The following is a 16,174-nucleotide window of genomic DNA, read 5'->3' on the forward strand; positions in this document are numbered from 1 at the left end:
GATGACTCGTTTCTCACAGCTAGCGTCCGAGTCTGCATGAGAGGGGGTGACTCACGGGACTGGTGGGGATCTCCCCTCCCCTACTGGTACTCTCACTCGTCACGTGCCTCGGGGGCTCGGGACCTCCTCCCCCCTTCTTCTCCGTCCTTAACTGGCCGCTCAGGGGGAGGGCTCCCCTACCCCACATTCTTCCCTACTCTTTCCCCCTCAGTTCAGTCCGGCAGGTGTCTATCCGCCGCTACCGAACATAGAGAGGGGGGGAGGGAACCACTGGGTTTCCTATCCACTTAGGATAGTTCACCACGAGCACTTACTGATATAAGGGGTTTTATTTTGTTTTATTTGTGTTATTTAATGTTTAGAATCTTTTGCGTTATTCTCCGGGGGGTTTTTTATTTCCGCCTCTCGTACTATCCCTTGCTTCGTTAGAAGTTTGACATTGCTCACTCAATATTAATTAACTCCCCGGGCCATACGGAGAACTCCGGGCCCTACGGAGTCTATTTTTAGTCATATGACAAGTGAGCTTAGGCGGAGGCAGAGACTTTCTTCCCCCCTCGTAATTTTTCTACGTAATATTCATACGTAGATCTCTATCCGTCGGTCCTACTCCGGCACCCACGGATAGTTTGCATATTATTCCACCGGAGGTTGTCATTGGTACTCATGTATCCTTTGACTTACAGATGTTGTGCCAGGAGATTGGGTGCAGTGCCATCCTCCAAGACCTGTGCGGCCATATAGTATGCCGTTCTCATGCAGGATGTGCAGTGAAAGTGGAGGATTTTATCGTTTGGCATCATGAAGCTTGCCAAACCTGCTACTTGCTAGTAGGAGATGCCTCACTAGTAGTAAGTTTCTTAGCACTTTCTTCATTCATTCGTCACCTGGAATACTTGTTGTTATATTATACCTTTCACATATGAGACACATATTCATATAATCTCAACACAACAGACATTCCTCCCCTATCCTCTCCCTAACTCTAGACCCTTTTTTACAGGGTTCTGATGAAGAAAAGAAGAAAGCTTTGTCGACTCTCAAAGCTTGGGTAGGGGGTTTTGGCCGGAATTCTAAGGGCCGCCCCTACATTCTTACCCAGGATATGGCGGACCTAATATTCCCAGGAGCCAAGAAAGGATCAGTGGTGGACCCGATAGCGGCCGCCCCTTTGCTGGCCGACCTTCAAGTCATGATCTCCCTACAGGAGGGGGATTTCCCAGAGGACGTTGCAGAAGACGTTGCGGCAATGAACCTCGACGTTGAACCCATGGCTATTGACTCCATGGGTACAGGTAAGGGTGTAGTAGGGGCAGCTCCTGTGGGTTCTCAGGGCCCTTTCCTGAATTCCCTTTCTCCATCACCTTCTACTGATCCTTCTACTTCCACTTCTTTCCGGGGCTTCACTGAAGAGCAGCGGTCTGTCCGTCCTAAGGCTACTTCAGTGATCCCCAAGGCTAAGATGACCGAGGAGAAACTTAAAAAGTCTCTCCCCAAGAAATCGGTCATCCTGACAGACACTATAACTCCGGCTCACCACCCCGGATCAGTTAGGTCAAGGGAGGCCTCTTCCTCTGCGTCGAGGTCCCCCAAACATAGATCACGTAAGGATCGGGCTCAAGTCCCTCTTTTTGATCCCGAATCCTTTTCGGCTAACATTCTGGAGCAGGTGGGAGTGATCGTAGGGGCCTTGGTTGACAACAAGGTCGGCTCGGTGCTCTCCCAGCTCTCCAGTTCTGTTACGTCTTCCGGCCAGTCGATCCAATCGCTGGCGGAACGGCTGGCCGCTCAGGAGAATGCCATCGCCGGGATCCAAACCTCGATTGCGGCAGGTTCCCCTCTATCTGTGCCACCTTCTCCTCTTCCAATGCCAGATTCCAGCCAACTGCCGGAATTCAAGGCGGCCAACCCTTGGAGGATCGCTTCGTATGCCCCGTTTGTCAACGGAATGTTGACAATCGAAGGCATAGGAACTCGAAGGCGTGAGGACTTCGAGTTCCACCCCAGAGACCTTCAACCACCATTCATTGGCTACGTCCGACTAACGGAAGCAGCGATGATGAGAGAGGACAAGGTTCCCAAGGAAACAGTGATCCTTCCGAGGGAACAGGCACAGCAGACTCTAATGAGAAGTCTGGAAGAATGGGGGTGTGAAAACACCCGCATCACAGCCTTTAGGAGTCCTTTCACCATTTTTACTCCGGTGGAAGGGACTCCGCTACCACTGACCCTTAAGGTAGTGGAAGCAACCTTTCAGGCCGCCCTGAAAGACGAGCCCCTGCCTCAACTACGAGAGACGGAACCCACCTCTCTCTTAGTCCCAGGCTCCGAGACGTACTTCGAGGGGCAGTTCCTACTTTCTCAGTAGGAAAACTAAAGGCGGACTGTGCCACCTCTCTCTTTAGTGAGAGACTCCCCAGGTTGTCGGACTCTCTCATCCAGATGGAGTACGACGCCCGGACTAGGCTCGCGAGATCCCTTTCCTCCATGACTATGGCGGAGATGACGGCTCTTGTATACCAACAAGAGCCGTTATTTAAAGTTTTGGCTAAAGGTCTGCTGCACACCATGCAGTGTGACCTTTACGACTTCCTCATAGCCAGGAGAAATTGTAGAAAGCACGTTCTGGCGGAAGCTACTATCCGCCATGAACCGAATAAACTGATTGCTTCCTCAATTTGGGGAACGGACCTCTTTCCAGCACCAGTAGTAGCAGAAGTCCTTCATGAGGCTTCTAAGGTCAACCAGTGCCTCAAAGTCAGGTGGGGACTGGTAGCAAAGCGGAGGCAGGAATCTTCTGGTCCTAACCCAAGGAACAAGAAGAAACCAAGGAAGTTCTCTCCCTTCCAGCCTTCTCAACAAACGTTGGTTCAGGCAGTCCCAGCATCACAAGGGCAACCATCGTCGAAGGGTCAACAACAATACCTTGTTCTGACCCCTCAGTCCCAGCAATCTCAACCCTCCACTTCCTTGCTGTCTCGCCAGCCTACAATTCCAACTATGAAAGCCAGAACTTTCAGGCTTTCAATAGGTTTGCGAGAGGCAGTAGAGCAAGAGGTGCCTCTCGATTCAGAGGATCCGGCAGGGCTGCTAACAGGGGAAGAGGTTTCCGAGGAGCAAGAGGTGGCCGCCCCTCGGCAAACCAGCAGTGAGAATCCCAAGGTAGGAGGGAGGCTGTACCTCTTCCGCCAGCGGTGGGGGTTCAGCCCTTGGGCTCAAACGTATAGTAACAAAGGGACTAGGTTGGAGTTGGCTAGAGGGCCCTCCTCCAACCAACAGATTCTATCAAGCACCAACAACGGAATTGGTAGAGTATACCGAAGACCTCCTTCTCAAAGGAGTAGTCTCAAGAGTCAACAATTTAAAATTTCAAGGACGCTTGTTCAGCGTGCCAAAGAAAGACTCGGTAAACCGAAGAATCATCTTAGACTTGTCCCATCTGAACTTATTCATTCTTCATTGCGACAAGTTCAGGATGCTGACCGTTTCGCAGGTACGGACCTTACTTCCCCGTGGGGCCGTCACAACCTCTATAGATCTTACAGATGCCTACTATCATGTTCCATAGCCGACACTTCCGTCCATTCCTAGGCTTCAAACTAGGCAACAGATCCTACTCCTTCAAGGTAATGCCATTCGGGCTCAACATAGCCCCAGGATCTTCACCAAATTGGCGGAAGCAGTAGTGCAAGAGCTAAGGAAACAGGGAATAATGTTAGTGGCTTATCTGGACGATTGGCTTATTTGGGCAAAGAACCCCAAAGAATGCAAGCAAGCAACGGTCAGAGTGATCAAATTCCTGGAACATTTAGGTTTTCAAATAAACAAAACCAAGTCCAGACTAACACCGGAATCTCGATTCCAGTGGTTAGGCCTTCAGTGGGACTTACAATCGCGCACACTATCAATTCCGTCGTTGAAAAGAAAGAATTGCAAGAGCTACAAAACAATTTCTCAAACGACAACAAACATCCAGGAGGTGCCAGGAGAGGATCCTGGGCTCACTCCAGTTTGCATCAGTCACAGACGTTCTGCTCAGAGCCAAACTCAAAGATATAAACAGAGTATGGCGCTCAAGAGCGAATTGCAGATCACGGGACAAACTAGCCTTTATCCCAGCAATCTTACGGAAACGTCTCCGCCCCTGGACGGAGACAAAGAACCTTTCAAAAGCAATTCCTCTACAGTTTCCCCCTCCATCATTAGTGATCCACACAGACGCCTCACTAACAGGGTGGGGAGGGATACTCCCAGTACGAAAAAGTTCAAGGAACTTGGTCGTTAACATTCCGCCAGCTACATATCAATGTACTGGAGGCCATGGCAGTATTCCTCACACTGAAACGACTCCGTCCGCCCAAGAACTCTCATTTCAAATTAGTTCTGGACAGTGCAGTAGTAGTACACTGCATCAACAGGGGCGGATCCAAGTCAAGCCACTTGAACCATGTCATGATAGCCATCTTTTCTCTGGCATGCAAAAACAAATGGCACCTGTCAGCCACTCACCTGGCAGGAGTCAAGAACGTAGTAGCAGACGCTCTATCACGCTCCGCTCCGTTGGAATCGGAGTGGACACTGGACAGGAGTTCATTCAATTGGATCAGTCTACAAGTCCCCGGACTCCAAGTAGACCTCTTCGCCACGGAGTCAAACCACAAACTCCCTTGTTACGTGGCACCCAACCTCGATCCTCTAGCATACGCTACGGATGCAATGATCCTCGATTGGAACGAATGGAAGAATATTTACCTCTTCCCTCCGGTGAACCTTCTCATGAAAGTTTTAGACAAACTCAGGACATTCAAAGGCCAAGTAGCTCTAGTAGCTCCCAACTGGCCCAAGAGCAATTGGTTCCCTCTACTCCTAGAGTTGAGACTCCGACCACTACGGATTCCCAACCCCAAACTAACCCAGTTAGTGCAAACTCAGACTGTGTCCGCTTCCTCAAGAATTCAGAAAACCCTAACTTTATGGATTTTCTGAAATTCGCAGCCATGAGGAATGCAGAAATTGATCCCCAGAATATCTCATTCTTGGAATCAGATAAAAGAGAATCTACTCTCCGACAATATGATTCATCTGTCAAGAAACTAGCAGAGTTCCTTAAGTTGTCAAATTCTCAAGTCATGACAACGAACCTAGCCATAACTTTCTTCAGATCATTGTTTGAGAAAGGCTTAGCAGCAAGCACTATCACTACGACCAAATCAGCTCTTAAAAAAAGATCTTCCAATTTGGTTTTAGCATAGACCTTACGGATTCGTACTTTACGTCCATACCAAAAGCTTGTGCTAGATTAAGACCATCAACGAGACCTAAATCAGTCTCTTGGTTCTTTAAATGATGTCCTCAAACTGGCCTCGGACATTAACAATGACTCTTGCAATTATATATCCCTCCTGAGGAAAACCCTATTCTTATTAAGTTTAGCCTCCGGAGCTAGAATATCAGAACTGTCAGCTTTATCAAGGGAACCAGGCCACATTGAGTTCCTCCCCTCAGGGGAAGTCCTCTTATCCCCAGATCGCCATTTTCTAGCCAAAAATGAAGACCCACAGGACAGATGGTCCTCGTGGGAAAATCCTACCACTACCTCAAGACATTTCCCTTTGTCCTGTCAACTCATTAAGAGCCTACCTAAGCAGAACAACTCTGAAATCTTCAGGCCCATTGTTCATTAGGAAGGGAGGTGGTACTTTATCCCTAAAAGGGATCAGGCAACAAATTTTATACTTCATTAAACAGGCCAATCCAGAGTCCTTTCCTCGGGCCCACGATGTTAGGGCGGTGGCCACATCTATTAATTATTCCAACACATGAATTTTGACGATCTTAAGAAGTATACAGGCTGGAAATCTCCGACAGTTTTCAAACGGCACTACCTAAAACCCTTAGAAGCCCTCAAATTTCCAGCAGTGGCAGCTGGAAACACAGTTTCTCCTGATTCTTAATTTTTACTATAACTTCTTGTAGCCTTCCCTTCTACCTGCCCCATTGCACCCTTACTTAGTTTAGTCGCCTCCATGTATTGGGTTACCTTGAGTTTGCTTTTGTTCATCATTCTAATCGGATTCAGTTCCATTCTTTTGTATATATCAACTTATATCTTGTCTTTGCCTAACCTGTATTGTTATTGTTTGTTGTTAGGCTAACTAATTTTAAGTGATAACCCGTGTTTTAGGGCTTATACTTCCCTTAGGGTAAGACTGTAATTTTAGTTGATTATTATACTATTAACCTTACAAGTGTTTAACTTTACCTTCTTAATTTATCTGTACTGTTCCTCAAGCTTGGTGTTTGGCATTCTCTGGTACTATTTCACAGGCCGACACAGGTCAAGCCCAGAAAAGGGATTTTGACGAAGGAAAAATCTATTTCTGGGCAACGACCTGTGTCGCCCTGTGAAACCCCACCCTGTAGTTAGATTATCCTCACCCAGCTTACCCCAAGCTTGGAGGCTATCTTCAGGAATGACGTCTCAGGCGTCGGAGGCGCTCACGGTAGTAGTAGACCGGGAGCTGTAGCACGGCTCCTCCGTAGTTCGGGGTTTTGTCGAAGGAAGAAGCTAAATGGCAAGGGACCTCTGGTAGTGATTCCACTCGCTCCTTACTATACCGACACTTCTATAAGAAGTGAGCGAGCCATTTATCTTGGCATTATATTGTTTCTTTTTTCTCTAGGATGAATAGCAATATTTATTCTTCAGAAATAGTATCAAAGGAACCGTTTCACAGGGCGACACAGGTCGTTGCCCAGAAATAGATTTTTCCTTCGTCAAAATCCCTTTTGTACATAAAATTATTGCATTATCCTTCTTCAGGAGTGTTGGTCACAATGACAACTCTTTCTGTAATTTGTTGACCTACAATGTAACCAATTGATTTAGCAACTGGGGAAGCCATCGATTCTGTACCTTCAATCAACGAGTTACCTTTCAAGGAAATCCTTTTATCATTTCCACCATCAAAAGTAACATAAGAACCCTGGTCGAAATTTCCATGCCCCTTTTCTACAGTTACTTGGCAATTATCATCCAAGTTCAAGTGGTACGTGTGCATACCTCCACTTACATTCATATCAGATGCACTATTACCAGGAATGTTCGCCGTTACACTACATATTTCACTGTAAGTATCGCTTTCACTCTGGAATGCTGTAATGTTTTGAGCATTCGTTGATAACTTGTGCTCACTTTCAGGAGGAACTTTGTCATTCAGACACTCTCTACTTGCAGGTATGCAAACGTTTGTTACTTCTTGAGTCACAAGTGCCACTTTACTTTTATCTACCTGAGTATGTCCTATTGCATTATGCTCTTTTGTATCCTGTCTCGTAATATCTGTTACGTGGAAGAGGTTTGTTCTAAACTCGGGACCAAGGGAATGGCTAGCTTTCATTCCACTGTCCACTACCACACATGTTCTATTAGGGTTTAAGTGCAAGTTATTTTCATTCTCCAAAGCATTACTTGCATCTGTGAATATCCTTTCACCATGAATATCACTACACACTATCGGCTTGATTTTCAAAGTCCGTTGCGATTCAATATCGCTCGTACCAGTACACAGCTGAGATCCATCAATGTTAAAGGTATCCTTACTGGTCAATAACTCTGCTTCTTTCTCAAGTTTCTGTGAAAGTTCTGGTTGCACAAGTGTGTGTGAAAGCAAGTGTGCTTTCAAATCATCTGTTGAGTAAAACTGAATTCCACAGCACTGGCACTTCACTGCACCCCTTGGTAAATGGCTTCGTTCATGTTTTGCCAAGTTGACCTTCTGATGATATTTCTGGGGGGAAAAAATAAATCCATAAGAAAAGGCAATGGTTCGTATTGGTTTGTATCAAGTTTAAAGATAACTGTAGTTAACCATCAATTTACCACAACCTTGAGACACAGTTGACCTGATAAGTAAAAAAACATACTGTGAACTTAAACATTGTAGATAGTATTCTATAAGCCAAGCTTTAATTACACCTCTTCAAGAATAGAAAATACCCCTATCTTACACAGCAAAAAGTCATCACAGTAACTCAGCTGATACATACTTTACAGTAACTGTTAGCCGATACATAGTTTACTGGACCTGGGTTTCTTAAGGTATTTACAGTACACAAATGAAGAGAGGATACCTCACTACAATGGCAATATGTACTTCTAGAAACATTTATGTGATGAACCTAATTAACTTTCTACTTTACAGGTGGCAGCAGGCCTAGCTGAAGCTTCACCATATGTCAGCATCCTCCAACAAGCAATATACCAACAACAAGCAATATAAAGTACTGCAAGTATCAAAGTAGCCACAAGCAAGAGCAGTCATTATACCAATGATACCATCATAAGCAACAGTTACAAGATAACTATGGCAGCAATGAAAATCAACAAAGAACTATTATCAATGAGTTGTGCCCAGGAAGCCAACTTTGAGTTTTCCAGCAAGACATTAGGTACTACAGCAGCAAAACCAGAATCCACCATCTTACACAGAACTGTCAAGAAGAAGGAACACTCAAGCCACTATAAGTAACTGCTGATAAAACTGCTACTGGAAATGTGAAAACACATAATACATAAGCCACCAACTAAAAAGGAGAATCTAAAGAAGAAAAATTTGTGAGACAAAATACAAGGACAGTTGGCAAACACAGTGGATCAGGCAGCAATTAAAGAAACAGTTTTCACCCCACGACAGAAGCCAAAGTAGCAGCATTTAATGCACGACTCACTCACTGGAAGAGAAACCAACTATATGCATTGGTACATAAAGGCCTCAGTAAAGCATTAGCTTATAACCGCACTAAAACCCATGCTATATCTATGTACTTAAAATGGAGCTCTAAACAACATCAACATAATGGAGTACACTCAGGAAGCCACCAACTATACTCTCTTGTTTTTTTTCATCTGTCCAGCCGCCTGTGGTGGTTTTGTATGGTAACACTACCTCCTGGGCTTTAGATAGTTACGCTATGTGTAAGTTTTAGGTAAATAAAAGGATATCTGGGTGTACATTTGCAACTGAAAAGTGTTTTAATAATTTACTGTATGCGAATTACACCGTTAATATTCGAAATAGGATATTATTATAATCGTTGAATGTAAGCTGAATGTAACTATCTAAAGCCCGGACGCAGTGTTACCATACAAAAACACCACAGGCGGATGGACAGATGAAAAAAAACAGAGTATAGATCAGTGAACTTGAAAAGAGGAGGCCACTAGCAAATGGAGAGAAACTGCAGCAGGATACCTGAAAACCTGCCACATCATGCAGACTCTAGGTGAAGCTTGAGCCCCAGGCAATTTCAGAGAGAGAGAGAAAAGCAACTCCCAATAGAAGAGAGAGGCACAGGAAATTTTCCCACTGGCACTTTTTGTGGAAACCAGCAATAATGGGGGATAAGAGAGACTATAGTTCAATAAGGCATTGTCCAGTAATTTTTAAAGCAGGAGCAGTAACCAAAATGTCTGTTCCCAAATTCAGTTACTCCCTGAACAGTCAGACAGTGAAGTTGATGGCAAATACTACAATGCTTCAGCTGTAGACAATGATAAAAGGCCTAAAAAGCTATTGAACATTTAATGATTGTAATTGTTGGCATTTCCTGAAAGGCTGAAAATGAAGTTAAAATTCTTGGTCACAATTATACTAAAGATATGAAGATGCAGATATGCTTGGAGGTTCCTGTCCCTGCCAGCCCAATAAATTATTTTCAACATTCATCAAGGTTTACAGGTATGTACTAAAAAAACTTTACAGGTACGTACAGCTACGTACTAAAAAAAAACTGAGTCTGCATATGTACCAAAAAAACTGAATCTAATCCTTCTCACCTAACTTATAGAGCTTGTTTATTGATAAGTAAAGTATACTGTTATGTATCGAATTTACTTTACCAAAACTTGCACATTCCACTGGTGCATCACATTAGTACCCAATATCCAGAATACCAGCTTGATTACAGTAATGAAGTTGGGACTAAAAAGCACATTTTCCCTTTCATGTCCATCATTTAAAACAATACTAGTACAAAATCTTTATCTGGTTCTACTCGGTTTCCAAAAAAAGCGTATTCCATTTTTCTGCCAAAACCTCAACTTTACCCCTGAAGCAAAGTGGTACTTTAATGAACCTGCTACTCTTTCATAATTTTTTTTGTATGTCTTATTATGAAAATCCTATTAGGTATATAAATCAAATTTATCAATTCACATAATCTTCGGCTTATTATGCCATATAAATCAAATTTATCAATTCATATATTCTTTGGCTTATTATGCAAAGTATAATAAATAGAACAGCTAAAGAACTTCATATTAAACGTCACCAATAACCAACAATCTCCTGTCAGATTGAAAAATCTGTTTAACAACCTTGGAACAACCTTGGAGACATACCTTCCCACAATACTTGCAAACAAATCTCTTGATTCCTTGATGAATCAGTTTATGAACCTCAAGAGATTTCTGGGTTTTGAATAGCTTCTTGCAATCGGGGCAAGGAAGTGACGGTGCAGTGTGGACCATTGAATGCTCCCTTAGCAGGTCCTTCCTAGAAAACTGCTTTCCACAAACTCCACAACCAAACTCTTTAGCAGCCAACCCACCTGTGGACAAATGTACAAATATATGTAAGGAAAGCTTCCGAAAGATTGTTAGGTTGTTAAAAATCTCTGGAAGTAATCTACAGTAACTTCACAAATAAAAAAAAACTTTTGAAAAAGTAAAGCTCTTTACAATCATCTACTATAACTTCACAAAGTAAATGTGCAATTTATTTGCTTTAGAAAAATAATACAGTAGTACCTCGAGATACGAAATTAATCCGTTCCGAGGCGCCTTTCGTATCATGAGGTTTTCGTATCTTGGACCACATTTTACATGTAAAATGGCTAATCCGTTCCAAGCCCTCCAAAAAAACTTCAGTAAATTTCATAATAAAGGTAAATTGACCTTTAAACAATGAAATACTACAACATTTTTTTTCATTCAATGCGTAACCTAATAATAAAAATGCAAAACCTGTAAATAAAGTGTATATTAGTGTACAAGAAATATTATTACTGTAACGTAAAATGTGGAAGCTTACCTTTCGAGTGAGGCTATCTCCGAAAGTGGCGGCAGAGGAGGAGGAGGACAAACAGCAGATACGTACACTTAACTTTACGAAACACATAAAAAAATGTCAGAAAAACAAACTAAACTTTACAAAACACATTAACAAAACTGTAACACTTAACTTTACAAAAAACTTAAAATAAAATTTATTTTGTCTTTTTTTGATTTTTACATTTCTTTTTATTTTTTTATACTTTACGTAATTTCAATTTCTTCACCACCGAATGGATGCCAGTCCGTTTACGGAATTTTTCGAACCACCCATGAGAAGCCTTGAACTCTGGGGTTGCCGTTGATGTCCCCTCTCCACCGTCGCCTTTGGCTTGGGCAATCAAATCGCCGAAAATAACGCTGGCCTTCTGGCAGATTGCAGTCTCGGTTATCGTATCGCCATCGATTTCTTTGTCCTCGATCCATACAAGAAGCAGCCTTTCCATTTCATTATGCACATGGCTCCTATTGTTGGACAAAATAGTCACGCCCTTGGAAGGTGTAGCTGCTTTGATGGCTTCCTTCTGCTTAAGGATGGTGCCTATCGTCGACGGATTTCGGCCGTATTCCTTAGCGATCACACTCAACCGCAAGCCAGCTTCATACTTTTTTATTATCTCCATCTTTGTCTCCATAGAAAGCATTCTCATCTTTCTGTGAACTTCAGCTCTCTGAACTTCAGCAACTTTCTTGGGACCCATGACTATATGTACTGTACGTAATTAAGTTACGTATGTAGTACGTATACTAATTAGGTTCTCACAACACGATAAAGTAACACAACGAAATCACTAGCGAATTTACGATACTAAATGAAATCGTTGGACCGAACGAATGCCGCATGCGTACGATAAAGCTTCAGGTGCGAAGTGGCCGAGCGAAGGCACGCCGCCACGTAAGATGCATGATGGGAGGGATGCTGTCCAATAGGAGAGAAGGATCTCATGGCTTGGCTAGCATCAGGAACCAATGGGAGAGCAGGAAGATGGTGGCGAGTCTACTAGAACTAAGATGGCGGCGCGTGGCGCGAGTTTCAAAATTGTTATCGGGCGAATCTCGGACTTTCAGAAACCTTTCGTATCTTGAAAACTTTTCGTATGTAGAGCAGTAAAATTTTTCATGTCAGGTTTCGTATCTCGAGTTTTTCATAAGTTGAGCCTTTCGTATCTCGAGGTACCACTGTACAGTACACTATATTGATATAATTATTAAATCTTTAATTATTCAGTCTTCCACAATATTTAGAAAACAAAATTTCTTATTGTGAAATTGGTTAGCATTTGCTGTAAGATGAACTTGACAAAACCCACTTATTCAAACATTCTTTCCACAAAAAAAAGTACTATAACTGCCAATGTTCCAATATGTTGTTAAAAAATTCAAGAACTTAACCAGCTCATATAAGTGAAAGAGGATCTAAAATTCTTAGCAACACTTAATCTTTACTTCGTGAATGTCTAAAGCAGAATATCTTGAGCAATCCTACTCTATTCATCCTCCAATATACAAGTCTCTTTCAACAACAAATCATACCAGGCAGCTTCCCTAAATATCACAAGTTGAAGTAAATTGTATTTTTTCTAACTATACAAACCTGAGGTCCTTTACATATGGAATATACTTACAGTGGCAGCTGGACCGGTCGTAAGCTTTCGAACAAGGTGGTTTGGTAGTAACTGCTTGTCCGATGGTTGGGAGTCCCGCCCGACTGGAGGTAAACATTCCACTTTGCTTTAGGCCTAGGAACAGAGTGAGGGGTGGCATGAGGTGGGACTATGTGTAAAGGACCTCAGGTTTCTATAGTTAGGAAAAATACAATTTACTTCAAATTGTGATTTGTTCCGACACGTAATACAAACCATCGGTCCTCTACATATGGAAGACTCACTTATTGGTGGGTGGAATCTGAGTCTTATGAACAGACTGGTGTTCATCCGACCTTGGTTCCCTCCCTGGTCGTAAGAGCAGATGGAGGGATCCTAGCCTCTTTCCAACTGATCGAAGTGTACACTGCGGGATCAGTGGTCAGACCTCTGGACCAAATTCATAAGAGGGAGGCAAGCGTGCCTCTTATGAAAACAAGCAAGAGCTAGATCCTATACAAGAGCCAATATAAAGTCTTGGGTTTGTCTTATGTTGGCATCCACTCCCCCCCCTTGCTAGGGGAGTGGCAGAAAACGCTTCTATCCCTAATGAAAGGGATAGAATGGGGCTCAGTCACGTAGCTTACCTGCATCGGCATCCTGTCCAGCGTGGTGACGACCGCCACCCTCTGCCCGCAGGGAGAGGGAAGAAAAGAGGAGGAAGAGAAGCCAGTCACAAACTCATTCACTCTTCCATTCATGCAGTTTCACAAGGATGAGATGCTATCTTGTCCGGCGAGGGAGCTGGGTAAGCTACACAAGTTGTTGAGCAGCCACCATGGGTCCCAAGTAAAAAGTGTCCAAGGACCTGTGGGCGATATCCCAAAGGTAGAAGGTGAAGGTGGTCTGGTTGGCCCAAACCCCTGCCTTTATTACCTGTGCCACGGACAAGTTCTTGCGGAATGCAAGGGTTGGACCAATACCTCTTGACTTCGTGGGCTCTCGGGTGAAGGTTACTGGTGTCATCACTCCTGTCTGAAGAGTACGCCTTCCGGATTACCTCACGAAGCCAGAAAGAAATAGTGTTCTTGGACATTTCTTTCTTGATAACCCCAGTGCTAACGAAGAGGCGTCGACACTCAGGCCTGAGGTGGCGAGTTCTCTTCAGATAGCGCCGTAGCACCCTCACAGGAGAAAGCAGCATTTCATCCGCATCATTGTCGGTGAAGTCTTTCCGGGAGGAGATGGTGAAGGACTTGAACCGGTCGTCAGGGACCAAAGGGTTCTGAGTCTTCGCTACGAAGTCCGGGACAAAATCGAGCGTCACCGATCCCCATCCCCTCGAGTGTTTAACATCGAAGGGTCTGCGAGTCAAGCTCCTAAGTACGAGAGTCGCATCCCACCCTGGGGGCCTGAGTTTCCTGGGTGGGCAAGACCTCTCAAAGCTCTTCATCAGGAGTGAGATTTCCATGGAAGTGGAAATGTCCACTCCTCGCAGTTTAAGGACTAGGGCCAGAGCGGCTCTGTAGCCTTTAACTGCGTAGACGGAGAGGAGCATCTCTTGGCGAAGGAAGACAAGGAAATCCACAGAAGACGGACCACTTCCCCTGGTACACTGCTGCAGAGGACTGTCTGAGGTACCCTGCCATCTCTGTTGCTGCTTGGTGAGAAAAGCCTCTCGCTCGCAAGAGATGGTAGAGTTTTCTGTTGTGCCGGGTGGCAAACAGATCCACGACTGGATGCCCCCCCAGGTCGAAGAGCCTTTCCGCCACGTCAGGGTGAAGAGACCATTTGGTCCTGATTACCTGATTCCGACGGCTGAGCTTGTCTGCCACTACGTTCCTCTTGCCTGAAGTGTATCTGGCTGACAGCTCTACCGAGCGAGCTACAGCCCACTTGTGCACCTGCATCGTCAACTGGTGCAATGGGAGGGACACCAGGCCCCCTGTTTGTTGACGTATGCCACTACCGGGGTGGTGTTGCTCATCAACACCACTGAGTGTCCCATCACTCGTTCCTGGAACTCTTGGCGTGCGAGGACATTGATGTGAAGGTGCTTGTCGTGATGGTCCCACACACTTGAAACCAGCAACTCGTCCAGGTGTGCGCCGCAACCCTCGGTCGATGCATCTGAGAACAGCAGCATCTCCGGAGGGGGAGTGCAGAGAGGCACTCCTCTTACGAGGTTCCTGTCGTCCAGCCACCAGGCTAGGTCCTGACTCACCTCCTCCGTGAGAGGGACGGGGAGGTATCAGGTCTCTTGCCTGTGACCAACACTCCTTTAGCCTCCACTGAAGAGACCGCAGGCGAAGACGTCCGTGAGGAACTAACTTCTCTAGAGACGACAGGTGACCGATCACGACCTGCCACTGCTGAGCTGACTGTTCCTGTCGAGACAGGAACCGCCCGGCTGCCTCCCTGAACCTGCTGATCCGCGAGTCTGCGGGGAAGACTCGCCTTGCTACCGAGTCAATCAGCATGCCTAGGTACTTCATCCTCTGCTTGGGCTCAAGATCTGACTTCTCGAAGTTCACCATGATCCCCAGATCGCGGCAGAATCCGAGAAGTCAATCCCTGTCCTGCAGCAGCTCGCCAGGACCAGCCAATTGTCAAGATACCTCAAGAGACGTATCCTGAGCCAATGGGCCCAAGCTGACACCAGTATGAACACTCGCGTGAACACCTGTGGGGGGATGAGAGACCGAAGCAAAGTGCCCTAAATTGGTACACCGTCCCGTCGAGGATGAAGCGGAGGTACTTCCTGGAGGACTGGTGGATGGGTATTTGGAAATATGCATCCTTCAGGTCCACCGAAAGCATGAAGTCGTTCTCCATGATGGAATCGAGCACGGAGTGTGCCATTTCCATCGTGAACCGAGTCTGGTGAACGAATCGGTTCAAGGGAGAGAGATTTATCACCAGTCACCAGGCCCCCGATGACTTCTCCACCAGGAAAAGTCGGCTGTAGAAGCCTGGCAACTGATTTTGTATGACTTCCACAGCTCGCTTGCTCAGTATGGTCTTCACTTCTTTCCGAAGCACTATGTCCCTGGCAGAACCGGGAACATACGTCTGGAGATGGACCGGGTGTGAAGTGAGGGGTGGCCGTGACTCGAAGGGTAGTAGATATCCCTCCCGAAGGACATCCACTATCCAGGTCTCGGCTCCGTAGTGCTGCCAAGTTGCCCAATGGCTCGCCAGGCAACCCCCCCCTTCCGGCAGCGGGTGAAGGGCAATGCCGTCCCTAGCGTTTCCCCTTCTTTGACATCCTCTTCGCAGATCCTCCTTGGGAGGAGGGCTGACGATCATTCCTTAGAGAAGAAGTCGAAGGCTGGGTCTTTCCTTTCAGCCTCGACGAGGAAGACGTCTTGGCCACAGAGGAAGAGCTAGCCAAGCTCCGAGGCTTGGCCGCAGTGACTCGAGGCTGCCCAGAAGCCTTCGAGACTGCCTGGTGTACTAGGCGGTCACTGTCTTCAGT

General features: G+C 45.3%; 1 protein-coding gene and 1 long non-coding RNA gene across 2 annotated transcripts in view; one reads left to right on the forward strand and one right to left on the reverse strand.

Annotated features, from left to right (window-relative positions):
* LOC135209266 (uncharacterized) overlaps window positions 1-8,955 on the forward strand; it is a 151,266-nt gene extending 142,311 nt beyond the window's left edge. The window contains exon 4 of the long non-coding RNA XR_010313340.1: window positions 8,205-8,955. This is a non-coding gene — a long non-coding RNA (uncharacterized LOC135209266). The remainder of the gene's footprint in view (window positions 1-8,204) is intronic.
* The window catches only part of LOC135209265 (PR domain zinc finger protein 15-like), a gene marked incomplete in the record, with an annotated part of 57,155 nt that continues 47,560 nt past the window's right edge, over window positions 6,580-16,174 (reverse strand). Inside the window, 2 exon segments of the mRNA XM_064241974.1 lie at window positions 6,580-7,790; window positions 10,403-10,611. Coding sequence (XP_064098044.1) covers window positions 6,810-7,790; window positions 10,403-10,611 — 1,190 coding nt within the window.

The sequence above is a fragment of the Macrobrachium nipponense genome, chromosome 37 (genome assembly GCF_015104395.2).
Source record: "Macrobrachium nipponense isolate FS-2020 chromosome 37, ASM1510439v2, whole genome shotgun sequence".
Lineage (NCBI taxonomy): Eukaryota > Metazoa > Arthropoda > Malacostraca > Decapoda > Palaemonidae > Macrobrachium > Macrobrachium nipponense.